The 12,043-nt window shown below is 39.4% G+C and overlaps 1 protein-coding gene across 2 annotated transcripts; it reads right to left on the bottom strand.

The window, feature by feature from the left end:
* Nucleotides 1-6,760: 6,760 nt before the first annotated feature.
* On the bottom strand, nucleotides 6,761-10,107 carry LOC114463820 (keratin, type I cytoskeletal 18-like). 2 transcript variants are annotated; one of them, XM_028447636.1, is made up of 7 exons: nucleotides 9,569-10,107; nucleotides 8,265-8,347; nucleotides 8,027-8,183; nucleotides 7,766-7,930; nucleotides 7,562-7,687; nucleotides 7,140-7,401; nucleotides 6,761-6,981 (listed from the first exon to the last, which is right to left on the bottom strand). In XM_028447636.1, the coding sequence occupies exons 1-6, from the start codon at nucleotides 10,010-10,012 to the stop codon at nucleotides 7,177-7,179; spliced, it is 1,200 nt and encodes a 399-aa protein (XP_028303437.1). In that variant the 5' UTR covers nucleotides 10,013-10,107; the 3' UTR covers nucleotides 6,761-6,981; nucleotides 7,140-7,176. The 2 variants fall into 2 exon arrangements, with proteins under 2 accessions (XP_028303437.1, XP_028303436.1); XM_028447635.1 differs by having other exon boundaries at nucleotides 7,181-7,401.
* Nucleotides 10,108-12,043: the final 1,936 nt, after the last annotated feature.

Here is a 12,043-nt window from a genome sequence, read left to right as displayed (position 1 = left end):
AGATATATTTACAATAAAAGAAACTTCACACTTTAATTAATAAAAAGTTGATTTGAATCCAAAAGTGTTCAATGCAAAAATGCTGCAGACCCAAAACATTTCATTTGAAGACTTTTTTTATTGAAGTGATTTAAAAAAAAAAATGAAAATGTTTATTATTATACGGAGCCTCTTAAGGAACACAGATATTTCTAATTATTATAATTATTATGATTATTGAATAATAGACACACCAATGTACTACCCATACTATGGCCTAAATACAAAAAGATGACTTCAATAAATATATATATATATTACTTGTAGGGAAATTTTAGGGGAAATTTAACAAACATTAAATAACTATGTAATAACCTCCATGGTTCAGTGTGTCTTTTGTATAGCCAACCCAATTCTATACTGCCAGCGTCAAAATGCTGCTTTTGGTTTCAAAAACCTAAAGGGTCAATCAATCTCTCCCAAAACCATTGTCCAAACAATACTGCTGTTAGATGTGACCTGCCTCTCCCTGATTGGCTCTTGCATCGACAAGCATGACGTACCAAAGGTTTGATAAAACTGGGACAACCTGTATATGAAGGTAAACAGAAAGCTTTTTAGGATCAGAACTGAAACAATGGGAAAACCGTGTGTTGCACTTTTGTGTTGTGAGTGCAGCTCATACACCTGCCATGGCCGCACGCTCGATCTCCGCCGCCGGGAGAGAACCAGCCATACATATCGCCCAGGCAGGCATCGGTGAAGAGGCGTGTGGGAGCGGCTGCGTGTGTCTCTGCTTGTGTATTAGTTGAGGTTACAAGGGGCGGGGTCAATTAGCTTTTGTGTGAAACATTTAGATTTAACATTTAACTTTTAGATTTATATTTAATATTTAGATTTAGATTTAACATTTAACTTTTAGATTTATATTTAATATTTAGATTTAGATTTAACATTTAGATTTAGATTTAAACGTTTAGATTTAGATTTAATATTTATATTTATATTTTAAAATTTAGATATAAGATTAAAAGCATTTAGATATGATATATAACATTTAGATTAATTATTATAATTATTATCATCATTGTTGAATAATAGAGACACCAATGTACTACCCATACTATGGCCCAAATACAAAAAGATGACTTCAATAAAAAAAACAACTTTTCAATAAAAAAACTATATATATATATATATATATATATATATATATATATATTATACTTGTAGGGAAATTTTAGGGGAAATTAAACACGCCCTCGTCCCTGGGGGCGCTGCTCTCGGTGCTACTTCCGTTCCGGGTCCTTCTGGCCTGGGGTCTGGTCCCTGCTGGCTCTGGGCCCACCGGCGGAGCCCGCCGGCTGCCCAATCGGCGCGGCTCTGGCCGTCTGCTGGGTGTGGGGCTTCCTCGGATGTGTGTGTGGGGGGCGGTGGCTGCCTCTCGGCCTGGGATCTTGGGGGCGTCTGGGGGCTGCTCGGCCGTGGGGGGGTGGCCTGGGGCTCCCTGGCCCCCGCTCTTTCTGCTGGCCTGGCTGCATCTTCGGGCCCGGGGCAGTTCCTTGGATTGCGGTAGCAGTTTTTGCACATATACTGGTCTACGATGCAGTGGCATGCCTTGGGATGTGGGATAGAACTTGTACTGGGCTTAACTTTAGACACGTTGATCCCAAATACCTGCTTCAGCTTTTACCACTCACTCATTCCCCCTGTCCACAGCCACCACCTTTATAGCTAAGCTTCACACTTGTCACTATACTGGCTTGATTACACAACATAATAAGCACAATATATTCTACAACTTCACATCTCACCCTCACTGTAAAATAATCTATTTTTCCCCACCCTTTATATTTCCTACCTCGAGTCTCTCCTCCCTGCTCCCTGATCCCTTCCCCGAATCAATTTATTTTATTGCAATAACAAAACATGCATTGCTGTCTCATAATGATTGCACTTCTTGTAGTGTTGACCTTTGACAGCATGTGCAGACAAGGAAAAAAAAAAGTTAAGTCCAGATACTCGCAAATACTACTAAAAGTGTAACTAAACCTCCAATAGGTTATGCTGACCTGCCACTAGGGGGAAATGTTAAAAATTTCTTGATTATGGGCGGGGCTTCTGGAGCAATTAAGCCACACTCAGTCTATACTATAAAAGGGTGACTCAGGTGGTAGAGGGTCGTCTTCTGATTGAGAGGTTGGGGGTTCGATCCCAGTACCTGACTATGTGTCGAAGTGTCCTTGGGCAAGACACTGAACCCTAAGTTGCTCCCAGTGATCAACTAGCGCCTTGCATGGCAGTCCTGTCCCATTGGTGTGTGAATGTGAGAATGATTGGGTGAATGAGCTGATATGTAAAGCGCTTTGAGACTGCTTCAGTGTGGTGATAAAGTGCTATATAAAATCAAGTCCATTTACCATTTAAAATCTCCAAAGAACAATCTATGCTATGCTAACTAGCTACTCATAGGTCTCTATTAACACTTCTCTTAGTCCAACCTACTCACCACAAGATTCCAGAGCCCACAGGTGCTAGTTTATATAGGAGGGGCGGGGCTAACAGTGCTTGTTTGTGATGCATGGTGGTCCAATGATGTCACAGAATCTCATTCTCAGCATATAGCAAAATTGAATTGTATTAGCGGGGTTTCAACCCATAGAGGACACTCTGACATTTTACAACAAAATATGCCAAATTGAAATGCTTTGGCTAGTTTAATTTTGGCCTTTAACCCTGTATAAACAACCACTCACACCGAATGGAAATAACACTTTATTCTATCCAAAAAGACTTCACATATTTGATGTCTCAGTATGATATGTCTAAATAAAAGAAGTATGTCTGCTAGACTAATAGAATAACATATACCACTACTGTTAATATGTTTCAGCTGAGAATGAACCAGCTTTTCAGGCCAAGTACTGGAGGCTAGTAGGTTCTCCACCTTTAAAGTTAATCAGAAACTACTAGTTCGAAAAAGTATATAATTTAGACCAGATCAGTTATTTCATTCCTCTCTCCTTCTGCCTTCTTCCTCTAACACCTGAGTGGATCTGGAATGAGAGTCAGACAGGCAGGGTTGTGTTAACAGTTATAGTTTATTCTCCCAATACTGACTCTAACCTTTCAAGTCTGTACTTTCTCATTGTCCTTTTGTCTTTTTTATTTCTGTTTCAGGTGACTTTACGCTGAAGTTGGCAATTCCTGATTTGTGGTTTGCTGCTTGACCAGTCTGTGATAGTTTGATGTTCTTGCTATCCTGTTCTGTTCTCCTCTTTCTGTCCAGTAACCCATACCAGTCCTGCAGATGAATGCCACCTCTCAGCCTGGTTCCGCTGGAGGTTTCTTCCTGTTAAAAGGGAGTCTTTCCTCTCCACTGTCACTGATGCTTGACATGTGGAAATGTTGGATTTCCTTTCATCATAACTCTGTCATTATGATGAAAGTGATAAGTGTTATAAAATGACCTATTGTTGTATTTCGTGCTATATACTGTAAATAAGGTTGAATTAAATTGATTACTGTTAACCTAAAAACGTTTTTGACATAAAGCATTTTATATGGGGTGCCAAGTGTAAAAAATTAGTATAAAAGTTGTAGCTAACACATTTTTATTATTTATCTCACTTTTCTCATATTTAGCACATTTTCCTACATTTAACACAACATTTAACCAAATATATAGAGGTACAAAAGCATTAAATCTAAATATTTAAATCTAAATGGTATATGTTATATCTAAATGCTAAATCTAAGTCTAAATGTCAAATCTAAGTCTAAATATTTAATCTAAATCTAAATGTTATATATCATATCTAAATGCTAAATCTTATATCTAAATGTTAAATCTAAATCTAAATGTTTAAAATATTATATGTTAAATCTAAATGTTTAAATCTACAACAACTCAGAACAGCCTCAGTGAGGCGCATCCACAAACCCAATCTTTCCTTTTGTACCAGTCACCGCTGAACGTACGAAACATTTTCTGATCTTAGCTTTGCTGAAGGTCTGGTAGCTCAGGTGTTGGTCTCCCATCTTTTAAAAGCTGTCGTTTTTCCACAAAAGAAAGTTTCTTTATTGTCTCTAGCGCTAGAGAACGTAGCAGTAGCCATGCTGTATCAATTCACTAATGCACTCTGAATGTACGTATAGCATTTAGCATAGCGCGGTTACGTCCAAAGTCAGCGTAGAGAGCTGCCTATTTGTGTAAATGGTTTTCATTTTGGGGAACTGACTGCACATGCACAAACACATAAAAACACGCTATGGGAATAGAGGCAGAGCAGCAATGTGCCTTTGGGAGAGGGCGTGGCCTCCTTCTGCCTTACAACAGAGTGAGACTGTGCAGCGTCTCTGCCGTACCAGGAAATAGCAATGTTTAGTCATTTGGGCTATGAAAAGCACAAAATGCTGACACTTTCAAACTTATAGGTACCGTAGGCTATCGGAAATGGAAAAATAAATAATTTATAATTATATTATAATTAAAACAAATAATCAAAATATCAATTCACCCTTGAGTAGGCACTGCCTACCTTGCCTACCCTGACTGTACGTCATTGCAGAATACATCACTCCCAGTTTGCTGGTTTAATGGATGTTGTCTAAAAGTAGAATATAAGGCAGTGTTCAGCTATCAGACTCCCCTCTGATGAAACAAGCTCCTAGTTTCAGTGGTAAACTGAATGATGAGACTTAATACTTTCTCTTTAGTTAAGGTTTAGAGTTCTTGCTGGCTTAGGCAATCCTCTGTTGTTTTCTAGTTATGCTGCTGTAGGTTTGTTGCTCTAAACTTTTCTGGTGCGCCAAACAATTCTTTACTTTGCATTCATGTAAATGTGAATTTTGAATTCCCTCAACAATTTACATCTCTGTGTCTTGAAGTGTGTGCTTTCTCTTCCCTCTTTTTCTGTTCTTGGAGCAGATGGTTCCAAATCTGTGACTCACAACCATTCAAATAAAAATAATAATAATGGCTTGGATTTATATAACACAAAGGAGAGTGCTACCACCAGCGAGGCGAGTTCTCCTTAAAGGAGACAAATCATGCATTTAAGTCCTTCTTTTTTTACATATAAATCATACAGTTGTGGTCTATAAAGCAGAACTGCAATGCTTGGGTCTGAAATCCTCATTATTATAGCTCCACAGGCCCCTTTTCTACCCCTTTTCTGATGTGCTTCTGAGAGCAACTCGTTTTGGTGCGGCCTCTTTAAATGCAAATGAGACACTCCATACCCCGCCCCCTCTCCAGGTTCAACTCCACCCTGCTCAGCCATTTTTGTAGTTTGATAGAAGAGATACGGCTATGTAGCGGCTCATAAATGTTTTATTCAGAGGTTATTTACAAAATGTCAACAACGGAAGACTTGTCCATCCAGAGTCTGACCCGACGGAGCCAGATGAAAATGAAGATGATGAACCTGCAGAACCCTAACAAGTGAGCTAACACAAGCATCGAGCTAACGCTAGCGCCAAGCTAACGTCACGAAATGCATTTTAATACAGTCTTTTTGGAGACAAAAACGGCAAAATGAAATGACTAATGAAAACTTTAGACTTAAATTAAATCACGTAGGCCATATCGTCAAGGATCTAAAACGAGCACACAGCGCTAACATATGAAGACGGTGCAACTGCTAATGCTAACAAAACAATGACAGGGACGTCTTATCACACTTTTTAGCGTTATTTACAGCTTACTGAAGTGCTCTGTTCGTCGTCTCCAAGGATAGAAGGAATTGACCCCTCGATCAGACAAAGTCTTTTGGCAAGTCCTTCTTTATAGTGGCGGAGGTTGCAGAAGCAGTCATCCTTGAAGTGCTTCGCGCACACAAAAATGACCTTACCCACAGATGTGGGTACATTTCTATAAAAATAAAACTCAACCAGGCACTTCAAAAAGGTTCTGATGCTGGGAGACGGTGTAATGAAGCATGTGGGTTACTACATCCAACAACAACATTTTGACTTATCCTCTCGTAACTTCTGCATCCTTGAGCTTGGACTACAAAATCACAGCGAGAAATAAAAATGGCGGATTGCTCGAAGTGTTGGACCTGGAGTTGATGTACTAATTTGGCAGTTCTGCTGCAAATACTGTGACGTTATTGTTCAAAAAACGTAATAGAGAATCGAAAAATCGAAACAGATTGAAAAATATGACCAAAACAGAATATAAAGATATCAACGGAGCACCTGAAGAGATTAATTTGATTTTTTCTGTACTTCTAAACACTCTAAATATACAACAAAATGCATTTAAGGGCTAGCATGATATGTCCCCTTTAAAGTTTCTTCCTATTAAAAGTGTTTTTCTTTTGCTTTTGTTTCTTGAATGTAAAAATTTTGTTTTCAATCTTCAAAACATACCTCTATAATGTTGCAATAAGTGGAATTAGCTGACAGCTATATTTGGCAAAATGTATGAGGCTAACTTTATATACTATTTTTAAGTGTTGACATTCAATTAAAAGTGATCTGTTTTGCGCCCTTTGCACTACTGATACATGTTTGCTTAAAACCTGAATTTCTTTTACAAAATGTCCTTCAAATTTAATTTTGAGCCTAGTCTTACTGCATGTAACCAGTGCTCAGGCAAGTAAACAAATGTCAAACTCTGTTAAATATGACATCAGTGTAATGTTGATATTATTGTATTGTCAGGCTTTAAGATAAATGTGTTCATGGCCAACCTTTAACATGCTTGAAGACGCTGCTGTTATACCTTGAGTTGGTGTCAACTTTCAAAGAGAAAAAAATTACATTCCAGCCATTTTTGTTGGTCAGCAAGTGATTTTATTCTTTCATGTTCAGCTCTGAGGCGGTATCTGCTTTTGTTGTTCAACAATGTGTTTATTTCATTTCCTCCTGTTCAGGGTTGTGTGATGCTGGAGCAAATCACAGCTTACAAAAAAAATCTCTTTATTTTTAGGTCGCGTGGTATGTAGTCTTGTTGATTAGCTTAACACCAGTTCGTCCAGGGCATCCTGCAGCCTGTCCAAAGCACAAAGAAATGAAAGAGTCAAAATTGATGTTTTTTGAGTTAGGAAACTGTTTACAGGCAAGAACACTGACTTTTTCTCATAATGATACCCTACCCTTTAACTCATGCACCTCCACCTTCACCACCACCATCGATGTCTTGTGTTTACCTGTGTTAGTGTTTCAAATCTTCTTGACATCTAACTCTTACTTGAAGTCTCCTCCATCCAGCAGGCGCTTGTAAGTCTCAATCTCCTCTTCAAGTTTGACCTTTATGTTGAGAAGTGCCTCATAATCCTGGGTTTGTTGCTGGATGTTGGAGCGCAAGTTGGTCAGCTCATCTTCCAGGTGCAAAATGATGTTATTGTACTTTTCCATCTCCATGTTGTTGCGTTGCTCTATGTTGTGAAGTGTGTCCTCTAAAGAGCCTTTCTAATGGTGGATTTAAAAGGGAGAAAATGAATTTAAAAGGATAAAATATTTGCTTTTGTAACATTTTAAATGTTTTTAAAGTATTTTATAGCTCAATTAGCATGACGTTACAAAGAAAAGTGTTTCTAAATAACATTGGGAATGTAGTAAGTTTACTTACTAAACTCTGTTGAGATGCCAGTTCAATTTCAAGGGTCTGTATTTGTCTGGATAAGTCGCCCTTTTCCATTTGGGCCCCCTGCAGGGCTTCTGTGTTCTGTGATACCTGAACCTGCACATCTGCAATCTGACAGAGACAAGAACAAAAAGGTATAAACACTGGACTAACTTATTTATCATCTCCACTTTTTAACATCTGCATTACCTGATTTTCATGCCATCGTTTAAGGTCGCCAGCATTCTTCAGAGCCTCTTTTTCATATTTGGATCTCACTTCATCTATGACCTGGGACAGGTCCTGACCTTTTGGAGCATCCACGTCCACTTGAACACCAGACATAGAGATCTGATTTCTTAGCTCTGCTACTTCCTGTTTGAGAAAAAGACGGACAAAGACCATTAAGTTGGGATTCAAGGCTTTGCTGTGCTCATGGGAACATAAAATGAATAAATTCAGTGGACTCACTTCCTCATGGTTACTCTTCAGGTAGAGAAGCTCATCCTTCAGTGCTTCAAGCTCATTCTCAATGTTCATCCTGCTCATGTTGGTATCATCGATGAGCCTCTTCAGGCCGGCGATGTCGGCCTCCACAGACTGACGGATTGCCATCTCGTTGTCAGCTCTAAGTGTGGAAACAAGTTGTTACAAGCAGAGGTCACACAGAGGGCTATAACAATTCTAAAGGACAAAGAAAATCACATACTTGACTTTGAAGTCATCTGAGGCAAGACGGGCATTGTCGATCTGGAGTACCAAACGAGCGTTGTCCACGATCTTATCAAAGATCTATGAGCGAAAAAAAGCCACTGCCATCATTAAAGTTATTTATTCATAGGAAAATGTTAAGAGTTATTTCAATACAACTTTTTTCTGTTATCAAATAATATAAACAATCCTCAAGGCATAATTTTTAATGTGACTTTTCCTGAATCTAGAAAAAGAGATTAAAACCACATTTACTAGTGAAAAAACAACAAACCTTAAAAACAGAGGTTAGACAATGCAACCAAAATAGTGGCTGAATCCATGGTAACTGAGTCATAAAAAGGAGAACCACAAACTGTAGAAGAGGAAGAAGGCGATTATCTGTGCCAAATCAGAATGACGGATTTTTCCTCCTGTGTTGTTGGAGAAGTAGATTTCCCTTGAAATTGTTCAAACAGAAAGATCTCTCTTCACTGTGGCCAGCTGTGCTGCCTGTCAATCATTCATCACTGTGTGCTCTTATATGTGTAAGGGTGCGGGAGAAAATCCCCAATAGTATAGGCATACCACTATGTCCTGTCATGAAGGAAAAATGGAATTACTTGTTCCTTAATGTCTCGAGAAAAACTAAAAGTGTAACTATAAATGTGTCATTATGTGATATTTCAGAAGTGGGATTCCAGAGAGGAATGTGACATTTGACTCCTCCAACTGAAGCTGATTGTTATCCAACCACAGCACAGACACACATCTCTGTGCATAGGCAGACAACATCCTTTTTTTGTGTGTGTGTGTGTGTTTCCGCGTGTGTGCATGTGTGTGTGTGTGTGTGTGTGTGTGTGTGTGTGTGTGTGTGTGTAAATTGCCCCGCATCTGTTTCACATTGAGGGCCTCCCACACCACAGCATGCTTGCAGAATCACTGTTTAAAAGCTTTACTATTTGGAAATTCTTTGTTTGCTGTAAAGTCTGAGAGCTTCTCTGTCTGTCTCATGATGATCCCCTCGTGTTGTTGAGTCATCACAGGAAGTTCTGCCCACTCTTAGGCACCAAAAAGTTTTATTGGGGTAGGTTAATGTATTGCAGCCACACCCTTAATTCTTTTGTAAGAAACCTGATAACTAAGTCATGGGGATTTAGCTACAACTAGACTTTTGAATTGTACTTTTCAAGAATGTTAATTATAAACAATATTTGGTCAAATTTGTCATACAAAAATAGTAGTAAGATCAAGTAAGTAGGTACAGTTTAAAATACACATTAAAGAAGCTTTTGATAGACTATATACACTTAGACCTCTTACCTGTTTGCGTAGATCGTCAATGATGGGCTGATATTTGCTGTAGTCCCTCACTTCTGCACCTCCCTTCTCCAAAGCCTCTCTGATCTTCATCTCCAGCTCCTCATTGGCCTGCTCCAAGTTCCTCACCGTTGTCAGGTAGTTGGCCAGACGGTCGTTCAGGTTCTGCATGGCTCCCTTCTCATTGCCCAGGATCGAAGACCTGGTGTCACCACCAGCCGCCATGGATGCACCACCCATACCACCACCACCACCAATTCCACTTCTCACCCTGAAGGCAGTAGAAGAAGCAATTGGAGCCCCAGAGCGAAGGGAAGATGTGGACGCAGCAGAGATGCGAGGGCCACCAACACCCGCATACATGCTGATTGAGCTGTTGCGAGGTGTAGAACGGGTGAAGGACATCCTGGAAGAGGATATCGGCATGTTGGAGTACCTCTGGCTCATTTTGTCAAAGTTAGAGCAAGGCAGAAAACAAAGTGAAATATGAGATGTGGAGACCGGCGGCTGGCTGGCTTCAAAGTGACGCCAGCAGAGGGAAGTAGGGGAACTTATACTCCTGCCTCTTTGCCTCAATGACAGCTGGTCCTTCCGACCCTGCCCACTTCAACATCAACCCAATCTGCTTCCTGTTCCCTCTCATTCAAGCACGGCTCTCTCTCTTTTTTTTTTTTTTAACTTTCAGTGTATTGTCTGTTACTAAGGAGACCTGAAACACACATTTTGTAATGTATAAGCACTTAAACACTTTTAAAAACCTGATTAAACCTCAGTAAACTTATGAACACAGCACATGAAAGAGATCAGTAACAAGTAGATGTCTGTATATATTCAGAAGAAAATAAGGGGTGGGGGGTATAAAGTGAAGGCCAAATATTTTCATGAAGGATAAAGTCTCACTCTGATAGTGTGCAACATTTTGTGTTAGCCCATATAAGGCATGAAATCCAACATTCAGTGCATTCTTTCTGAGTTTGTGGTTTGCCAGACTAAACAGACTTCCTAACTGTATCAAACTGCACAAGAGGTGCAAGTACAGCTAAAACAAGAACACCTATACAATGATTGGAGTGGCTCGAACCTGGAGGTCATATTATTAGAGAGGACCAATCAGTTTATTGATAAGCCAGCCACAATCATGATTGAATTACTGAACGGTGAGTTAATGAACAATGAAACCTGACGTGCATGAAAGAGAACAGAAGCTTTCACAGATCTAATGACAGAGCAAAAGATGATACCTGAAAACAAAGGTTAGCTGATACCTCACTCTAGCCACAACCAAAAGGAGATACAATCTGTCCTCATACATGAGTCACACTGGGGATGATTATTTGAGAAAATCAGTTCAGAGAAAGATCTTTGACTATTATGTTTGAATGAAGATCAAATGAGAATAATATCTGATATCTCCTTATGAAAAGCGCTCATGTTTCAGTGATGCCTTGTGATCCACAGGCAGACATAATCTAATATCCATTCCGTCACAGTGCTACTTCAAGGGTCTTGAGTATGAGAACAGTTAATATGAAACAGCTTTACAAAGGGTTAACAATACAGGGCGCCTTGGATAATTTACAAAGAAGCCTCGATTTCCCAATGCCAGCCTATTCCAGTCTGGCTTTAAGGCTTAGCTGAACCCAAAGTTGTGTTGAGAGAGGATTTCTACACAAAATCCACTGAGCAGAACAGCAAACAAACCACCCACTGGGGGACGCCAACACCCTCCTGAGCTCCATTGTAAAAATGATCTCCTCTGTTCCAAACTTACCTCACACCATGACTGAACAACTTTTATAGTTTCACACAAACATATGGAACCGTACCGCATTTCTTCAAAAAATGTGTCCGTAAGAACTAAGTGCTGCTCACACTTTTGCAAGTGATGAAAAAAGAAAAACAGCAGATTAGTGGAGCATTGGATTAAATCAGCCCATATCTTATGTGTTGCCATGTTGTTTTGTCTTTCAAAGCCAAACAAGGATTAACAGAAAATTACACTTAAGCAACAGTTTGATTGGTTTGGTTTGAGTTTCTTTAAACAATGGACCTTCTCCTTCAATGAAAAACATTCAATTTTTCTTTAGGTTAAAGGACCTACATGACATGGACATCTGGAAACCACATGTGGCCATCTGTCTAATTTTGTCCAACCCCCAAATGAAATGCGCAAAAGGACTCCAATAACACAACATGACCACAAAAATACAAAAACTTACCCCCCAAAACACATTAATGCTTCAATTGGTTATCAATATATTTTGTGGCCCTCAGATTGGAGTATTACATTTTTATGGACCACACTACTTCTTAAGGACCAAGCAGTAACAACAACAATTCTGCCATCTGAAGTTTGTGAGTCATGCTCAGAAAATGTGGAAGCTACTTCAGTTTGTGCTTCACAAATCTTGGACATTTGTGTCTGTTCTTTATCGTGTCCCGTCTTCTGTGGCCTTGAGTGAACTTCCTCCACTCCTT

The sequence above is a fragment of the Gouania willdenowi genome, chromosome 5 (assembly GCF_900634775.1).
Source record: "Gouania willdenowi chromosome 5, fGouWil2.1, whole genome shotgun sequence".
NCBI lineage: Eukaryota > Metazoa > Chordata > Actinopteri > Blenniiformes > Gobiesocidae > Gouania > Gouania willdenowi.
The sequence above is the reverse complement of the archived record's forward strand: the minus strand, read 5'-3'. Positions and strand labels throughout refer to the sequence as shown.

Bases quoted from the DNA above. Each gene is read 5' to 3' on its own strand.
- LOC114463820 (XM_028447635.1), bottom strand. From the start codon at position 10,012: ATGAGCCAGAGGTACTCCAACATGCCGATATCCTCTTCCAGGATGTCC. The intron at 8,348-9,568 runs GTAAGAGGTCTA...TTTCGCTCATAG, and splicing joins TTGACGATCTACGCAAACAG to ATCTTTGATAAGATCGTGGA. The intron at 6,982-7,180 runs GTAAGAGTTAGA...TGCTTTGGACAG, and splicing joins CTGGATGGAGGAGACTTCAA to GCTGCAGGATGCCCTGGACG.